This window comes from Triticum dicoccoides, chromosome 2A (genome assembly GCF_002162155.2).
Source record: "Triticum dicoccoides isolate Atlit2015 ecotype Zavitan chromosome 2A, WEW_v2.0, whole genome shotgun sequence".
NCBI lineage: Eukaryota > Viridiplantae > Streptophyta > Magnoliopsida > Poales > Poaceae > Triticum > Triticum dicoccoides.
The window spans coordinates 6,259,767-6,279,374 of NC_041382.1; the positions used below are offsets into that span (position 1 = coordinate 6,259,767).

General features: G+C 46.3%; 1 protein-coding gene across 1 annotated transcript; it reads left to right on the top strand.

Moving 5' to 3' along the window:
• Positions 1–10,199: 10,199 nt before the first annotated feature.
• LOC119352701 lies at positions 10,200–12,385 on the top strand. The gene has a single exon (XM_037619276.1). It carries the CDS (start codon positions 10,307–10,309, stop codon positions 12,212–12,214), a length of 1,908 nt encoding a protein of 635 aa, XP_037475173.1. The 5' UTR covers positions 10,200–10,306; the 3' UTR covers positions 12,215–12,385.
• The last annotated feature ends 7,223 nt before the right edge of the window (positions 12,386–19,608 follow it).

Sequence of the window (19,608 nt, forward strand, 5' to 3'; positions counted from 1 at the left end):
AAATCGAACGAAAAAAATGGAGCAGCGGTCAGAGAGAGAGGGGGGGGGGGCTGGAGTAGAACTGCGACCAAGTGCAGCGCCTCACGATGGAGGAGGAGGAGCGACGGGGGAGCACCAGCAGTGGGCATAGAAGGAGGAGTGACGGGGGAGCCGCATTGAGCGCCTCCGACGGGTGCTCCTCACCATGCGTCTCTACCCCCGCTGCTCTTCGGTTGAAGTGACGACGCGTAGTGGACGATGGATCTCGTGGCGTGGGCCGTGACAGATGACGTGGAACTCGCGGTGGGGGCGTGGCGGAGGAGGCGGAGCTGGGGACAGGGACCGAAAATGGCGGCGGCGAGACGCATCGCGCGCGTGCGTGCGGGAAAGGTGGGGCTCCTTTGGTTTTCAGTTGCTCCTGCAAGAAGACGACCAGGCAAATTATACGCGAGGAAAAGTAAGAAGCGGACAAGGGCGAAAGAAACGAACCTTTGTCACGGCGACGAGGCAACGACAAGCCGGAAGGGCGTCGGATCTGGCGGAAAGGGACGGAGCGGAGAGAAGGGACGAATAAGAGGGAGGAGCTAACATTTCCCGGGCTAACTGCAACAGGGCCTTGTGCTCCATCATGAGAAGGTATTGACCTATACATGAAAAAAAAACAATCTTCAGTTTCAATTAAAGTGAGTCAACATACATAGTGTCTAAATTTTACAGGTTTGGAAATATTGTAATCTCTAAATTGTAGTGAATGGTAACTACCAACCTAAATTAAATTTTCTATCTTCTTTTATGGAATAAGATAGACCTACCAGATTACAAGTCAGATTCTAATGAATCTTAATCATTCACAGGCCTATAGATTAAAATACACTCATGTTGTATAACCTAATTACTAATTAACCTACATAGCTACAGATCATGTCATCTATCCAAATGATATGTGCTCATTTGATAACCAGCAAAAATTTACCTAACTCTATAAATATCTTCCAATTACTACTGCAACCTGCAAGAAATAATTAATCTGCAGACAAACATGAGAGGTATTCAGGAAACAAAAAAATACTACTGCTCCAATAACTACTATAAACTGAAAGAAATACAATACTTAATTTTATACATACAGAGAAGGATTCACGGAACAAAAAATCTGCTCCAATTATTATTGTACTGAAGAAATACCTAATATGCAGACATACATGAGAGGGATTCAGAAACAAAAAAAAATACTACTGCTCCAAATACTACTGTAAACTAAAAGAAATACTTAATTTGCAACATACATGAGAGGGATCCAGGGACCAAGCACAAGTTGCACACCCACATACAGGAACGCCGGACGTACATGAGAGAGATTCAGGGAACAAAAGGAACTCACCCTGAACACCGGCTGTTTGTTGTGTTCATCACCTCCTTGGTACGGTCATGGTCCTCTTCTTGGCCTGCGTCCATCTCCCGGCACCCCCGTGCTGCTGCACTCCTGGTCCTACGAGCAGCAAAGCTCTTTGTACGTCGTGCCACCTTGATCACCACGGTCCGGAAGCCAAGAGCATGAGCAGACCAAAATCAGAATGGATTAACCAGGAAACCCTAGACAAATCCCTAAAAAATAACAAAGCCCTTGATGAGCACATACACATCAAAAAGGGAAAGACAAACAAGGGAGCAAATAATCACCTCAGCCATCTTAGAAGCCCACTCGGTGTGCTCCCTCTCCGGCCGACCCGCAAGACAACCCCAACGCCACGCCACCGTCCCAACCATGAAACAACCAGAGAAGCAAGGAAGATGGTAAGAAACAAGCGAAATAAAAAGTAGTGGGCATTAATATCACAAGATTTTTACATGCAATGGATGCGCACTCACATGCACACAAAGTTGGCTCCAGCCGGTTTGAGCCATCCAAAATTAAACAAAAACGTGATGTGCGTGCGCACACACACACACAATTTGCTGCTCGAGTTTCAGTCATGGCATACACAATTTGTATGCATCCAAAACCGAAGGTACAAATAGCAGGTAGATGAGAGGGGGAGCTCACCACAATTGTGTTGGGTGGGAGTTGAAGAGGGAGGTAGGGATGTTGGCCTGCTCCTCTCAATGATATCATAAATAACCTTTCATCTCAATGTATTATTTAGTTATGCTACATGCAGAATGAGATACAAAAAGAACATGTAATATACCAAAAAAGGGAATGCAGCAACAGCGGAAAGAAATGCTAAAAGGGAACATAGAGCAGAAAACCAACCCAAAATGCAAGCAAGAGTCTTTAAAAGGGAACATAGAGCAGCAGGAGCATGAGGCATAGAAAAATGGGGTCACCTTAAGATGAAGAATCAGTGGCCCTCTCTCAGTTCAAATCAGAAGGATAGAACCACTATTATTGATTAGAATTATTTTTACTCAGGCAAAACATTACAACACTAGATCCTAAGCTACAGGTGAGGCATACAAAACTACAAGTGTCTATTATTTTCATATATAAACAACCTTTAGTATCTCAACTAGAACCAAAGCAAAACAAAAAAAATCATGGTTAAGTAACCAGCAAAGGAAGAATGCACCTTTTTGGAATTTTAAAGTATCAAGACATTAAAAGTTCTCTTTTGCCTTCAATACTACACACATTAGGGGAGGTAGCTGCAGTTTTATTGCATAGTGGGCTCAGATTCGCCTTTTCTCGATCATATAAACTACCCCCATCATCTCTTATCACCGGATCAATCTATTTATACAATGGAACTGCCCTGGTTATCACTCGACAAGAATGACCATCCAAGGACAGATCAATAGGTATCACAGGATTAAAAAGGATTCTAGAGACAACATGGAGGATCCAACTTGATACCCACAGGTGCCTTGATTGCTCAAAGGCACACTTATTCCAGCCAAAGTTAATCATCATCGCCCTAGCACGAACGCCACCGCCAAAGACAGAGCGAAATGGCGAGAATGCCCCCGGCGGGGCAGGCTATTTACGAGCAGTGGCACGAAATGGGAGTAACTATTCATTCCAGCAGTAACTTCTTTTTATCCGACGGACGAGGTCGTTACAGGGGTCGATCCGACGGCCCAGATCCGATCAAGCGACCTGATCCGACGGCCAGGAATCCCAAATCGTGTGGTGCGGCCTGAGGAGCTTCTATTCTTATTTCTGGATGGATGGATGGATCAATATAGCCATGGCCATGTCCCATACAGTAGCCGAAGCAGAGGAGCAGGAGGAAGATGGAGCTCACCGAGGGAGGTTGTAGCCGAGGTAGTACTCAGTGCACGCCGGGGTTGCGCGTGAACGCCGTCCAACCAGCAATGAACCGCGTCGGAGTTGCGCCTTGCACCGTCCTGCCGATGAGCACAAACGCACCAAAAAACCTGTATAAGAAAGGCATCGTTATTTATCAGAAACAATTATTTAGTAATTACTATTTAGCAGAATGACTAATAGGTAAGACATATAGGTGCAAAGATCTCATGCTCTCATGGTTGAGCCTCTTTTTTTTGAGAAAAGACACCCCCGAGTCAATTAGCTCACCTAGCGGTAGCCCAAGAGCGAGCTTGAGTGGAGTATTACCTAACCGACATTGCTTACCCCATATTCATTTATAAAGTATATTTAATCTGTATGCTCTGTACACATTTATTCGATGCGGTTACTCTATACTAAACATATCTGATCCAACAGCCGAAACAGCCGTAGATTAGGAGCTGGCCTATTGGAAAATGCAACTGATTCATAAGTAGATCTTTAAGCACCCGTAGGATGGTATATTAGCAATAGTGCTAAGCATTTTTTAGATAGCAAGCTTGATGAAATTAAAGATTTTAGGTTATTTTTCAATTATAATGCCCAGCAAAGGTTTAAAGATTTTTTGTTTTAGCTGTCCCATGACAATCTGCACTAAAATCCTATTACATCCACGAGCACATTAAAGAAAGAGAGTTACCTAGCCCACGATCGGAGGCGCAGGAGCATCCAAAGGTCCGCTCCATTAGAGAGGAGTGGCAGGCAGGGAAAGCCGACGCTAACGAGGAGCCCACCCAGCCTGCCTGCATGAGGAAAAAACCAAGCGCATGCATGAGAGGGAAGGTAAGTGAGAGTGGGAAGAGCAAACTGAAGCAGCCTGAGCTCTAAGAGAGCTCGGTGGATGCTTCATCTCTTATTTTGGATGGATGGATGGATCAATATAGCCATGGCCATGTCCCATACAGTAGCCGAAGCAGAGGAGCAGGAGGAAGATGGAGCTCACCAAGGGAGGTTGTAGCCGAGGCAGTACTCAGTGCACGCCGGGGTTGCGCGTGAACGCCGTCCAACCGGCAAGGAACCGCGTCGAAGTTGCGCCTTGCACCGTCCCGCCGACGAACACAAACGCACCAAAAAACCTGTATAAGAAAGGCATTGTTATTTATCAGAAACAATTATTTAGTAATTACTATTTAGCAGAATGACTAATAGGTAAGACATACAGGTGCAAAGATCTCATGCTCTCATGGTAAATCCTATAATTAACCAGGGTCATCATTATTATTAATCACAATCCACAACTACAAAACCAAGAAAAGCCTTAGTGATCATGAAGGGCATGAATGATTAGCAAAAAGTGGAACGGGCTGATGAAAGATACACAGAGTGAGAGACATGAGATCCTCACAGTAGCACCACCATGTTTAGAGACTTGCAGCTCCGGCTTGCTGCTCAGCCGGCGGACACGACACCGAGCTCTCACTGCATCAACGACTCAGTTGTACGCTATATGGAGCAGCAGAAAAAAGGAGATCAGAACTATATATATGGACATCTATGAGAGAGGGGAACCTGAGATGCAGTACTTGAGCGCACGCGCAACACGAGTACAACAACCGCACACGATGGTGACTTCAACGGAGCAGCGGCGTGAGCCGTGACTTGCGCTTCTGCCGTCGACGGCGACAACGCCCATCAACCCAGTCATGCTCGACTTCACGCACACGAACGAGCAAGGGTTACACCGTGTCCATGCTCCCGCTGGACGGCGCCGCCAGTTCCGCCGCCTCGTGCGCTGACTGGCACATGGTGGTGAAGAGGTGGCTGGGCGTGGAGGTATCTTCCAAGTGGAGAGCTCCCAATTGAAAACACATCAAGCAAAGTATCAGAAAATAGAAGAAGCTTCAGCGTCGATATCGGGCCGTAGCTACTACCCAGCGTCGCAGGCCGCCGTTGAGTGCGACCACGAGGTCGTTGGGTGGGGAGAGGGGCGGGGAGGATGGGAGGGAACGCAAGGCGGGGATGGAGGCGCAACGAGTCGATTAGGCATCAATGCAGAGGTACATGGCGACGGGGATGTCAGGCGAGGGCATCGTGTGGCAGAGGCGGCGGCGATGAACCACTGGAGGAGGAGGCCCGCTGGTCAAATGCTGCTTTGACTACCTCCACGTCATCAAAACAAATGAGCAAACCCAACAACAACAACAACAAGTCCCAAACAAGACGGGATATGCTAGAGGTGAAACCCATAAGATCTCGTGACCAACTCATGGTTTTGACACATGGATAGCAAGCTTCCACCCACGCCTGTCCATGGCTAGTTCTTTGGTGATACTCCAGTCCTTCATATCTCTCTTTATGGTCTACCCCGACCTCTTTTGACATTATCAGCACGCTTTAGCCGTCCGCTATGCACTGGAGCTTCTGAAGGCCTGCGCTGAATATGCCCAAACCATCTCAGACGACGTTGGAAAAGCTTCTCTTCAGTCAGTGCTACCCCAACTCTTATCTCGTATATCATCATTCCGGACTCGGTCCTTCCTAGTGTGGCCACGCATCCATCTCAACATGCACATCTCCGCCACACCTAACTATTGAACATGTTGCATTTTAGTCGGCCAATACTCAATGCCATACAACATTGCGGCTTGAGCCTAGAACATGCCTTTTAGCTTTTGTGGCACTCTCTTGTCACAGAGACTGCCAGAAGCTTGACGCGACTTCATCCATCCAGCTTTGATTCGATGGTTCACATCTTCATCGATATCCCCATCCTTCTGCAACATTGCCCCCAAATATCGAAAGGTGTCCTTCTGAGGCACCACCTATCCATCAAGGCTAACCTCCTCCTCCTCCTCCTCGTGCCTAGTAGTGCTGAAACCGCACCTCATGTACTTGCTTTTAGTTATACTAAGTCTAAAACCTTTCGATTCCAAGATTGGTCTCCATAGCTCTAATTTCCTATTGACCCCTGCCCGACTATCGACTACTAGTACCACATCATCCGCAAAGAGCATACACCATGGGATATCTCCTTATATATCCCTCGTGACCTCATCCATCACCAAAGCGAAAAGATAAGGGCTCAAAGCTAACCCTTGGTGCAGTCCTATTTTAATCGGGAAGTCATCAGTGTCGCCATCCCTTGTTCGAACACTTGTCACAACATTATCGTACATGTCCTTGATGAGGGTAATGTACTTTGTTCGGACTTTGTGTTTCTTCAGGGCCCACCACATGACATTCCGCGGTATCTTATCATAGGCCTTCTCCAAGTCAATGAACACCATATGCAGGTCCTTCTTTTGCTCCATGTATCTCTCCATAAGTTGTCGTACTAAGAAAATGGCTTCCATGGTCGACCTCCTAGGCATGAAACCAAACTGATTTTTGGTTACGCTTGTCATTCTTAAGCGGTGCTCAATGGCTTTCTCCCATAGGTTCATTGTATGGCTCATCAGCTTAATTCCATAGTAATTAGTATAACCCGAAACATTCCCCTTGTTTTTGAAGATTGGTACTAATATACACCGTCTCTATTCTTCTGGCGTCTTGTTTGCCCGAAAAATGAGATTGAAAAGCTTGGTTTAGCCATACTATCGTTATGTCCCCAAGGCCTCTCCACACCTCAATGGGAATACAATCAGGGCCCATCGCCTTGTATCCTTTTTAAAGCCTCCTTGACCTCAGACTCCTGGGTTCGCCGCACAAAACACCTGCTAGTATCATCGAAGGAGTTGTCCAGTTCAATGCTAGAGCTCTCATTCTCCCCATTGAACATCTTGTCAAAGTACTCCCGCCATCTATGCTTAATCTCCTCGTCCTTCACCAGGAGCTGTTATGCTCCGTCCTTGATGCATTTGACTTGGTCAACCTCCCTTGTCTTCCTCTCTCGGATGTTGGCCATCTTATAGATGTCCCTTTCACCTTCCTTCGTGTCTAACCACTGGTAGAGGTCCTCATATGCTCGACCCCTTGCTTAACTCATAGCTCGGTCTGCGACCTTCTTTGACATCTTGTACTTCTCTATGTTGTCTGCACTCCTATCCAGGTATAGGCGTTTGAAAGAATCTTTCTTCTCCTTAATAGCCTTCTGGACATCATTGTTCCACCACTAGGTATCTTTAGCTTCTCTTCTACTTCCCTTGGACACAAATGAGCAAACTCACCTAACACAATTTATGAGTGGTATTGGATAGTTGACAAGAATGGATGCACTCCATTAGTTGCATTATTTATTTCTCTGAATTCGGTGGATGGATAAGGTGGAATATAATGCTACAACAACTGTTTGAACTTATGGTGTCTGTTTAGGTATTTTTTAGCGAAGAGGCCTGGAGTACCTGATATGAGGGTTTTTGCTGAAATCTGACAATGACAACAATTTGGTTTTCGAGAATTTGACATTTACACCGAGGCATTCTTGTTCTGAGAGCAACAGTGATTGGAAGCAGCAGTAATTGTCAGAATATTGGTGAATTTGCCTGAATCTGGAGCATTCTTTATTTTCGTATTTCCCCACTTGTTGGTTGTGACATATCAATCTGCTCAGTAACTTTCAATTCTTTCATGTCACTGAGCATAGCAAAGGTATGGCGCAAAGGTATGGCAGTGGTAGTATCGACGTAATTGCAGCTATTCTTTATTGCAGTAATTGTTTATAATTAATCTGCTCAGTAATAATTGTTGTATGTCAAACAAATAATGTTGCATATGTAAATGGTGTCAGTAAAACAGTTTTTGATCTTATCACTGCTTGTCTACCGGGCCACTAAGAGGATTCAGTTAACATAAATGTACACTTGGTTGACATTTAGCAAGTTCCTTTCAGGATGACTTATTTTTCTGGAGTGTTCCTACCTTTGTAGCACTATAATTCGTTTTCTCACGTCGTTTTTCGCAATGGTTCCATTATATTTGTCATTCTGTGGTGTACTATCGAATACCATCTTGTCTGTGCATACTTTCTTCCAGGAGAGATAACTATTCTGTTGCATCTTCTATATGAATATTGCTCTGTCATTTGTCAACTGCTTGTCCGTTGCACATGGTAACAGTTTCCTTCTATAAGCTAATCATGATCTGTGACCACTCTTTTTTCTGTTCTCTCTGCAGCATAGTATCTTAATTCATGTATGATAGCACAATATTTCAGTACATATCCAGTAGCATGATATATGCAGTATAATCCCAGCCATGTTCTTGAAGCTATCACAAAAGCATTTGATTCTGTCTGCAGTGTTTGTTACTTGAGCTGCTGTCAAAGGAGGCTTTTGGACTGAAATGGACCGACTGGATTGCTTGCCTCACCTAGTGGGCTTTTCTATAGAAGTGATATCTCTACTGCCGCTCTTCATACTTTCAGCTGACTAGTTAGCTGCCCTTGTCCAAGAAGCACATCTCTCACCGTCTCATGAGACAGCATACTGTTTATCTGATCCATCCAAAAAGATGGTGCCATTGTCACCGTCCTCATTGAGACAAAAGCCAAGTGGAGCTACCTCGACGGTGATCTTTCATCAGCTACGGCCTCACCGGGAATTAACTATATATGGCGCAGTATCTGCAAGGGTGGCTGTGATCAAGGAGGGCATGGTTTGGCGAGCAGATCTGGATTTGGGAGGATTCCTGGCTCCCTACCGGTGCAGTTGGTTTTCCGAGATCGCGCAGAGGTAATACGCTGATTGACCCTCTGTATCATGCGTGGATACCCAACTTGTCAGACAGACTTTCAACCATGAGGAAGCGGAGGTGATCCTGAAGATTCCAATATACCAGCAGCACGAGGATTTCATAGCTTGGCAGTTTGACAGCAAGGGTTGCTTCTCGGTTCAATCAGCCTACAGGATTTATTGTGAGTTGCAGCGGCGCCAGAGCAACCATGGATCCCCTTGGCGAGTGCTCTGCCTCTGAGGGTGTGCTGGAAGACCGGAAAGTAGACCATTTCTTGTGCCCACAACAGCCACCCTATGCCGAGGAATGTTGAACAAATTGGCCCATGTAAATGTAATGCTCATCACTGCATCTGTAGCTCTCTGCTTCTTTTTTGCCCCTCTCTAGTTAGTTGTAGTTGTATTCCCCTATCTCCCTAGCCTGTACACCTTTCCCCCTTTTATTAACTACGAAATGAAAAGCATCATGCAGTAATGTGGACATATTTTCTTTGCAGATTGGAGAATGTGCATATCTTTTCCTTAGATAGTCTGTGCATGTGTGCGCAATCTGAACTCGTGTCTGATTCCACTTTGACGAGAGTAATGAAAATGTTATGTGTGTGTGTGTGTGTGAATGAAAAGTTGGCATTTCAAAACTGGGAACAAATTTTGAAACCTGACCAAATGTGTAAAGAAAATGTTTGTGACATCTAAAAGATATCATGAGTTTAGATAAATGTATGTGGCATTTAAAAAAAGTACAATGTAAAATAATATACGTGTGATTCAAAAAATAAAAAATAAAAAATGTGCTTGTGACATTTAAATGTATTGAGAATAATCACACTTGTGTAAAACAGAAAACCAGTTACCGGCAAAGAAACAATATAAAAACGAAAAATAAAATAATGTGAAGAAAATCAGAAAACGAAAGTGCAACGAAGAAAAAAACAAATAAAAATAAAGTATAATGAAGAGAAAAACAGAAGAAAACTGAAGAAAAACTTAAACAAATAAAAAAATAAAGAAAAACCTGAGCAGCGGGAGCAACTACGCTAATGAGCCGGCCTAATTCAGCGAATACCAGCTAAATCCCCTCGAGGTTCAAAATAGGTCGGGGTAAGAGAGTTTGATATGCTGATTTAAGGGATTGAAAGTTCAAGGTTTATTTTAGATTTGGGAGGTTTGGAGCTGCTAGAGATGCTCAAAAGAGTTAAAAAGAAAAAAGAAAGAAAAGCAAGTTTAAGGCGACCCCTAGCGTCTCGAGCCCGTGCACTGAGTCCACCCATCGCCCCGTGCACCCGTCTCCTTCCTTCCTTGACTCCTTCCCCGCACCCACTCCCGGATCTCATCTCACACAGCCAGCGCACATCCCCCACACCCAGATCCGCCCCAGATCCGGCCGCCGCCGCCGCCGCCGCCGGCGATGGCGTGCCTCGCGATCTCCCTGCAGCCGGTGAACGGCCCGGACATCCTGCTCCAGACGCGCTCCTGGTTCCCGGTCTCGCGCGCCCTCGCCGCCGTCTCCGCCTTCCGCCTCGCGCGCCTCAGCCTCGCCCGCGGCAAGCAGCACCCCTCCTCCTCCTCCTCCGCCTCCCTCGACGCCATCGGCGACGACCCGCTGGCCACCGGCTCGGGGCAGCTGGTGGTGGGCGTGGAGTCGCAGTACCGAGTCGTCTACCGCCTCGTCAACTCCATCTACGTGCTCGGCGTCACCACCGCCTCCGACCACGCCGCGCCCGCCGTCCACGCCTTCGCCGTCGCCGACGCCGTCAACCAGGCCGTCTCCGTCCTCGTCGCCGCCTGCCGCGGCGTCGACGCCACCCCCGAGAAGGTCCACCGCAAGTACCCCGAGGTCTACCTCGCGCTCGACCTCGTCCTCCACGGCGTGGGATCCGTCCGCCTCTCCCAGATCCTCGCCACCATCCATGGCGACAACCTCGCCCGCATGGTCAACTCCTCCCCCGACGCCGAGGCCCGCGCCCGCGGCGCCGACTCCTGGCCCGTCGTCGAGCACCTCGCGCAGGACCGCCACGCCGCCCGCGACGGCTTCGCCACCGCCTCCTTCGAGCTCCCCCAGGAGACCCTATCTGCTGGCGACGAGTTCTCTGCTTCCAGCCTCGCGCCTGCGACCGCTGCGGCTACTGGGGATGAGCCGCCGCCTGAGGAGGCGCCCCCGGTTGAGAAGGACCCCTTTGCAGCCAGCGACATGGTTGCTAGCAAGCCAGAGGAGGCGTTGGTTGGTGCCTTCAAGAAGAACAAGGAGACTGCCCTTGTGGTTGCTGATCCTGCTGCTGCGCTTGCTGGGTTGGAGGTCACCACTTTGCCGCCAGCCGAGGCCACTAAACCAACATTCATTGGGGTTGAGGGATTTGAGGGTGACTACGGTGGAATTGAGTTTGGTAATGAGGAAGCTTCACTGGCTGAGGCATTTGAGGGCTTCAATGCGCCATTTGGGGGTGGGCTTGATGCTTCTGAGTTTGTTACCACAACCAAGAAGGATCACAAGGACAAGACCCTCACTGGTCTTGAGATTCTAGCCATGAGTGGTGGGCAGGCACCAAATGCGCCTTCTGGTTCGCCACTTGACAGCTTGGTAACCCCGAGCAAAGAGATGACCGTGCCTGAGTTGTGCATCGTTGAGGAGATCAATGCTGAATTCAACGAGTCTGTTCTTGCACGGGTTGGTCTGAAGGGTACAATCATTTTGCGGACCTTACCACCAAAGAAGGCAGCAGGGAGGGAGACAGAGTTCTCATTCCGGCTTGAGGGTACTTCTGGAATGAAGAGGGCTGCCTTGCAGAGTACCGTGTTGAGCAGCCTCGAGAACGGCCTGTTCCATGTGAAGACACCATCGAAGGAGGAACCTATCCCCATCATGAAATACAGCTTCCTGCCCAAGCACTCACCTCTCCCCCTGAGGTTGCGTCTTGTAAAGCGCCACAGTGGTACATTGCTCTCACTGATGATACACTATGCGTCGAACCCGATGTTGCCGCGGCCACTGAGCAATGTTACATTCATTGTTAAGCTTCCTGTGGATCCAACTCTGCTTAATGTTTCGCCCAAGGCTGTGTTGAACCGGGCTGAGAGGGAACTCAGGTGGCACATCTCAGACATTCCTCTGAAAGGCTCCGCTGGACGGTTGAGAGCACGGATGCCTGTGGATCAAGACTCTAAAGATGGCGAACTGGAGGTTGTTGGAATGGTGAAGTTTGCTTACCAAGGGCCATTCACTTTGTCGGGCATCAAGCTCTGCCCAGCCATCAATAGCACTGCCCAATTTAACGAAGTTGGCCACACTTTCTCCAGCGGGAGCTACCGTTGCATCTGAGTTGGTACCTTCTTTGTACTGTAGCTGTTTACTTTACCCCCTTTTCAGTTTGCTTCTACAACAGGGTGTGAAATTCATATTTGTACGTATATGTTTTGTGAGGCTGGAATTTAAACCATGTTTTCGAGTTGTGATTATTCATCAAGGCTGCACAATCTTTTGCAAGTTTCATAGTACTGCTCAATGCTCATTATGGATGAACTGACCTTTAGTAATTCATTCACTATTGAAAGCTGTCATTACCTTTTCAGTCTAGTTTTCTAGAATAAGGAGAGGATCTCCCCTGGCCTCTACACAATCTTTTGCAAGTTGGCATTGAAAATGATTTGTTTGCTTTCAAGTTGAAACTTGCAAATTTGGTGCCGAGATGTTTAATGTATATCCCTTTTCTCATTACCTTCCAACTGCACAATACATATTTGGTTTTTTACTTCCTGTTGATAGGTGAACTGAATTGTTCACGGAGAATCTGGTTATGGTATTTTATTATACAGATTCAAACATAGTTTCTGTTCTTTAACCAAAAGAGTGATGGAGTAATTGCTCGCAGGTGATTGCTTTGCCCCTTGTGTTCCTTTGATGCACCATTGACCTTTTTATTCTTTTATGACACACAGGTTACTCTTTTCATCCTCTACATAGGTTGTCCTATAAGGATAGCACATTTCTGTAAGACATTAGACATCCACATCTATGCTGGGAAAAGATTCAAGTCAAGTAAACACTTTATTTCTGGAAACACGGTAATCAGGATGGTTGAACTCGAATCCATTTTTCGCTCATAGGGATCTCCAAGGGTATGAATCTGACAAATCCCCTGTCTTTGGGTAGTGGTTTTGCCCCTGGGTTCAAAAAGCATGGAAAGGGGAAAACACTTACATAGCTGCAAAGGGAAGAGATCAATCTATACAAAGACATTCCTTTTCAAAATTTTAGTTCATCAATTCTGTATCGTGTCAGTATGATGCCTGGTTTTCTAGGCTCCCTTGCATGATTGACATTAAGCAACGATGATGTGCTTATCTTACAGTATGCTGAAAATAAAATTTACCAATTCAGTGGTGCCAACTCTAATACTCCTATTGCTCTGGCGGGCTGCTATGCTGTTGGTAATATTTAGCAGAATCAATTAGGAATTGTCCTCTGTTAGATATCTGTTTTGTGCAGTTTAAACTTGCAAGGTTCTTTTTTTTTAATCATGAAGTACACACCATGCTCTCCAAATTTCAGGAATTTCTATCTTGGATGCCCACATTATTCGGGTTAATTCATCTCTATTGCTGTATGGGTTCCTTCCTGGTTCATAGGTTCCGTTTAGCTGAAATCTTATACTGCACGTGTGTTAGCTGAATGCCAGCTCATAATATTGATTTCCTGTAATTCTCACCTGCAATTATTCTTCAGTTTTCGTTATGCACAAGTGCCAATTTTTTATAGTTAAAAATATGGCAGCATATCTGATGAATGTTTGCAAGTCTTTAATAACTAGGAAATCGCGGCATCCAATTTTGACGTATCTACATTTTTGGTGATTTTTGAAGTTTCGACGTGTGTATTCCCATCATACTCTTTATTCTTTTTTCCTGTAATGTTTGTAGAAAGAGACTGGTATGGATGCAAACTATAACTTGAGTCTAGGGCAAATAAATCCTCTCTCTAAGGCATTCTTTACCTTTACTTTGGCCGTAGCAAGTAGGAGTAGTATACATATCTGTAGTGTCTTGAGCGTGTGTAGAGAGATTGTATTTTGTTCCTTGCATGGTTTGTATTTATATATACAGTACATGAATTGAAACTGTGCTGTATTCTTCCACAACTATATACAAGAGGATGGGCAAGGCTACTGTCCGTATGAATGAAGCACCTATATACAAGAGGATGGCATCATGGAAAAAGATGAAATTGGACACATCCAGCAACCCGACAACAGAAGCCAAATCGATCCACAACTATAATCGCTCAAGGCTCTCATGGATGTCACGTCTTGCCCAGTCCCCACGGTCAGTACCAACTATCATCGAGTACAAGATCGAACAATAAGCTCGTGAGAACAAAGGCCGGTGGATTGCATGGGAACTTGAAGCAAGAACGTAATCCAGTTTTTATGTCCATATTTGCCGTAGTAACAAAGGCCGGTGGAAAATAGCGAAGTAAAAATTATTCACAGAGAATGCACGTTGCTACTGTCGGATTTTTGGATAAAAAATGCTTATGATGGCACAAACGATATATGCACATAAGATGATTCTAGGAAGCTAATTGTCTATTTTTATGAACTAAGTGGGCCTGATGTACTATTTTCTAGTTAAGAACTTTTAGGCAAAATAAGTAAAGGAACGGGATGAGAAAATTAATTGGGGAAGCAGATGATTGAAGATCTAGGCCATACGTACGTGTTTAGGCAGCCAACCAAAAGTTTGTACAGCCAGTGGGGGAGCTAGATGCAGACTACGCCTGGGGCTGTGCTATGTTGAGTGATAAACTTCTATGATTTTCTATTTTCGATGCGGCTCAAATAAAGTGAACTTTTATTACTAATTGGTTCTCATTGATATTTCTAGCAAAAAATGTTCTTCAATGATTACTTATAGAGTAACATAGTTAACAACTAAACAGTAATCAAATACAAGAATTTTATCTATTTTCAAGTTAAGGTCTCATGTTATCAATCTAAATATTCATGTTCCAGTCCCATTGAAATATATCGCAACAAATTCACGTGGGGCATCATCTAGTTTTGTAAGTTACGAGTCAAAATAGGTGGGAGGGGCAAACTTGATGCCATTCTCTGGACGGGTTTTTCTCTCAGCTGCCAAAATATCGCACAAACTCATCACAAAGAAGAGTATAAAACACCCATGTCAGAATTACTATTTAACTAGATAGCTGATATGATTAATTCTCTGCATAACTTGGGTTGCTCTTTCCTTAGCTGTTGTGCTACCAAATTAATGTGCATAGTCAACCATGCTGCATAGCTCGCATTCTTATACACAATATAAAGTCAACCCCCACCTCATATTCAAAAGCCAAGAAAAAGATACCTTCAATTGTTTACCATCCATGCGCGCCTCGCGCACCTAGCTAGCTACTACATCCGTCCTGGTTTATTGCCCCCCTTCATATTTTGTGTCAATTTTTAATCATAAATTTAACTAATAAAATATTAATGTATGTCATAAAAAAATCATCGGACTTGTATTCGAACATAGTTTTCAGTGGAGTTAGGAACATGAGGGCAAGACCAGGAAGGAAGGCAGGAACGGCCAAACTGCAGCCGGCAGGAACGGTCTGATTCACCTGAAGGCAAGGAAAGTTTAGGCCATCACCCGATCTCGGAATTTTTAAGCGTCGCCGCATCAAGAACCGGTGATTCCTTGAGCCCTTGACTCTGAGTTTCGATTTCTGCCCGCTTTTTAGTTATGCTAAAATCTTGTAGTTAATTTAATTTTTTTCATTTATTAGGCATCTAGTACTGCAAGATTCAAGTCATCTTTATTTAGAAAACATGAATCAGGTTACCAAAAATGTGTGAAAAAACAAAAAAAAAGGATTTAACTCGAAAGGAGATATGAATAAGTTTGCTATAAAAAAACACAAGTGTCCTCCTGTAACCGGTCACTTGATCAAGATTACGCAGGTGGTAATAATGTTAACATTGATCCTAGACCTAGAGATGGCCAGATGATAAGGCCTATTTTAGAGTTTCGCACATGGCCTCCGATTTTGCCGGCTCGGCCCTGATCAGTAGTACACTCAGTCCGACTATAACTAGCCAAACGATCTGCTAGCTTAAATTTTCTATGGAATAAACTCCGTATAAATTATTAAAAACTTTATCTCAACAATTAGATGACCATACACAGAACGATCCAGATTATTGGCCTTGAAAGATGCCAATGCTGTCTAGGACAATGATTGGGCCTTTGGAGTTCTACTTGGCTAGTGTGCATACCTTGCATCAAAGCATTAATCTCAGCCTCCAAAGCATCATTATAATTAAATAAGGACCAGTATGCCATGAAAATAACACTCCCATCCTGTCTCCAGGGGATCATAACTGCGGCCGCCGACCCTTCGGCCTTTGAAACTGGTCCGTCCGCTGAGAGGGCCACATGATCTACAAGGGGTTGTGCCACGGAGGGGGTGGTGGTGAGACCTTGATCATCAGGGAGGGAAGCAAATCTTCGGAGGTCATTTTTCCCTTGATAATTTCCTCCGTAGTATATATCCTTGACATCTGCAATAAACTAAAGTAACTTTGCAGAGAATCAATTTTTCTTTATGATTTATTACAATGGATGCACACGCTGTCGCACATGTGTTCACAGTCATGACACCACAGTGAGAACTAAGCATGTGACACATGCTCCCAACATGCCTGTTGTGGCACATTTTTTTCGATAACCAACCAACCAAATAGTCACAGGGCACGGCTTAGACACTCAAGAAAATCAGGTGGTTATAGATCCATACCAATGGCTGTGGGCATACTCTGGTCATGTAAACGTTTCTACTTAGGGCTTCTTTTCTCCGGTTTTGAAACTGTGGTTGTACTCTGGTCATGTAAACATTTGTACTTTTGGGTTATTTCCCTGGCTTTTGATTTTCCTTTAATATAACACATGCAGCCACCTTTAAGAAAAACAAATTCCTGCCAGCTTGATTGATTGTTGGGTGTTGACAGCCACAGAGATAAAAATAGGGGAAGTGCCCCTCTGTGTGCGCATAAAACTGGTTCTATTTTAGACGAGCTGTTTAACATATTTTGACAAAACCTTGCATTTAGAGCATCTCCAGCCGCGTCCCCGACAGGCCTTCCCAGGCCATTTTTTCGGCGCCAGCGTTAAAAAAACGCCCCAGTCGCGCCCCCAGGACGACGAAAAGCGCCGGTTCAGCCTTTTTTCGCCAGGCGGCGGCAGGCCGAACCCGACGCACTGGGGGGCGATCGGGGGCTTCGGCGCAAGGGAAAAGCGCAGCTGGCCCACACCGTCAGGCGAAAAGTCAAGATTTTCTTTCCCGACCCGCCTTCCACCCCCCGCGCCCTCGGCCGCCACTAGCTATATCCCGGCGCCGCCCGCCGCCCTTCACCGCTAGATAGCCATTTCCCCGTCGGATAAATAGCATAGGTTCGCTGCGGCAGCCCCTCCAACAACAGCTGGGCGTTTTCGGCCGCGAAGGAGCAGTTCGGCGTGTGCACGCCCACCGGGCGCAAGGTGTTCGGCGATTTGCCTGCCTCGGCGATGGGCTCGGATGACGAGGAAGCGCTCGCCGCGCTGCTGGAGGAGGAAGCCAAGGCCGACGTCCAGGAAGAAGAGCATCTGATGGTGCTCGCCGCCCTCGCGCAGCTGCTGGCGAGCAATGAAAAGCCGCGGCGAGGTGGCTCGGCGCCGGGGCGGGTGAAAGCAAAAAACCGGCATCGTCTCGAAGGCTACTGCATGCTATACTCCGACTACTTCGCCGATGCTCCACTTCACGACGATAAGACATTTCGGCGCCGTTATCGGATGAGCCGAAAGCTCTTCCTCGGGATTGTGAATTCCATCCGGGAGTTCGACAACTACTTCAAGTGCAAGATGGATTGCACCGGCAAACTTGGATTCACCTCGATCCAGAAGTGCACGACAGCGATGAGGATGCTTGCATACGGAGCTCCCGGTGATTCACTGGACGACTATGGGCGCATGGCCGAGTCCACCAGCATGGAGTGTTTCTACAAGTTCTGTCGGGCAGTGGTGGCAGCGTTTGGACCGCAATACTTGAGAACACCCAATGCGAAAGACACTGCTCGGATCCTAGCACAGAATGCAGCAAGAGGATTTCCTAGGATGCTTGGAAGTATCGACTGCATGCATTGGAAATGGAAGAATTTCCCATTTGCTTGGCAGGAGATGTACAAAAGCGCCAAAGGCGGTTGCAGTGTGGTACTTGAGGCGGTGGCCACACAGGACCTCTGGATTTGGCACTCCTTCTTTGGTATGCCAGGAACTCACAATGACATCAACGTGTTGCAGTGCTCTCCTGTCTTTGCCAAGCTTGTTGAAGGTCATTCTCCTCCGGTGAACTTCGAGATCAATGGGCAGCACTACAACATGGGGTACTATCTAGCTGATGGCATCTATCCGAGATGGTCGACATTTGTGAAGACGATCTCAAACCTTGTGCCAGGAGGCAAGAATGCCTGATTTGCGAAGGTTCAGGAGGCTTGCAGGAAGGATGTCGAGCGGGCATTTGGTGTGCTCCAATCTCGATTTGCTGTTGTCCGGTACACCGCTCAGAGCTGATCGAAAGATCAAATATGGGAGATTATGACTTGCTGTGTCATCTTGCACAACATGATCATCAAGAGCGAGTAAGAAGACCCAGTGTTTGACACTGAACCATACTACAGGCAGGGTCCTCTAGGCGAAGTTGATCACCAGCTACCGGCAACCTGGCCTGCCTATCTCAGTATGCGTCAGGAGATCCGAGACCCACAGATGCATCATCAACTGCATCAAGATCTGATAGAGCACCTATGGAGGCTCAAGGGCGACACCGGGCGCGACGTGTGATGAAATATGAGTTTTTATTTGTTGAACTATATAATTTGTATTGAACTATTTGTTATTGTACTATTTTGTTGAAGTATTTGATTTTTCTGTAATGAAGTATATGATAAAAAAATTATATTGATAATTGAACGCTGAGCAACAACGAACCACGCCGAATATGGGTCTATTGTCGCCCATATGGGCCCTTTATTCCCCAAAATAGGGCTGAAAAGTGGGCCAATACCGGCGCCTGGGGGCGACGACTGGGCGCAAAATCGCCTCACAGCCGATTGTATCGCCGGCTCGCCTCCAAGAAGCGATTTTTATGCGTCCTGGGGGGCCAACGGCTGGAGATGCTGTTATCAACTGAAATGTGGGAGGTATATGAATGATTCTCTTGGTCGGCGTGGTCCTGCAGATAGGCTATGTGGTGCCTGCCGCCGGCAGGATGCAGGCCGGCAAAGTGGCTGTTGGCGGCGGGTTTGACTTGGATAACTTGGAGGGGGACGTCCAGGTGAAAGCCGGGACCTTCGCGGTCGAGGCGGAGGTGGACATGACCGCCGGCGTCCTCAGCGCGCAGGTGACCGTCAGCCTCGGCAGACAGCCGTGAGGCTGATCAGCTCTAGCTCATCGATTCCCCAATGGCATGCATGCGTTCCTCGCCGTTGTCAGTGTTGGTTCCTTGCTACTCCCTTTATTCTAAAATATAGTGCGATTGCGCTTTCCGAGATCTAACTTTGATCATAAATTTAACTAACGAGACCAACTGCTGCGGGAGAAAAAAATTATATAATTGAAAACTTCTTTCAAATACGAATTCACTGATATAATTTTTGCTCCCGCCGCAATCGGCCTTGGTAG

What these genes read in the sequence shown, in the direction of transcription:
- LOC119352701 (XM_037619276.1), top strand. Translation starts at nt 10,307, where the DNA reads ATGGCGTGCCTCGCGATCTCCCTGCAGCCGGTGAACGGCCCGGACATC.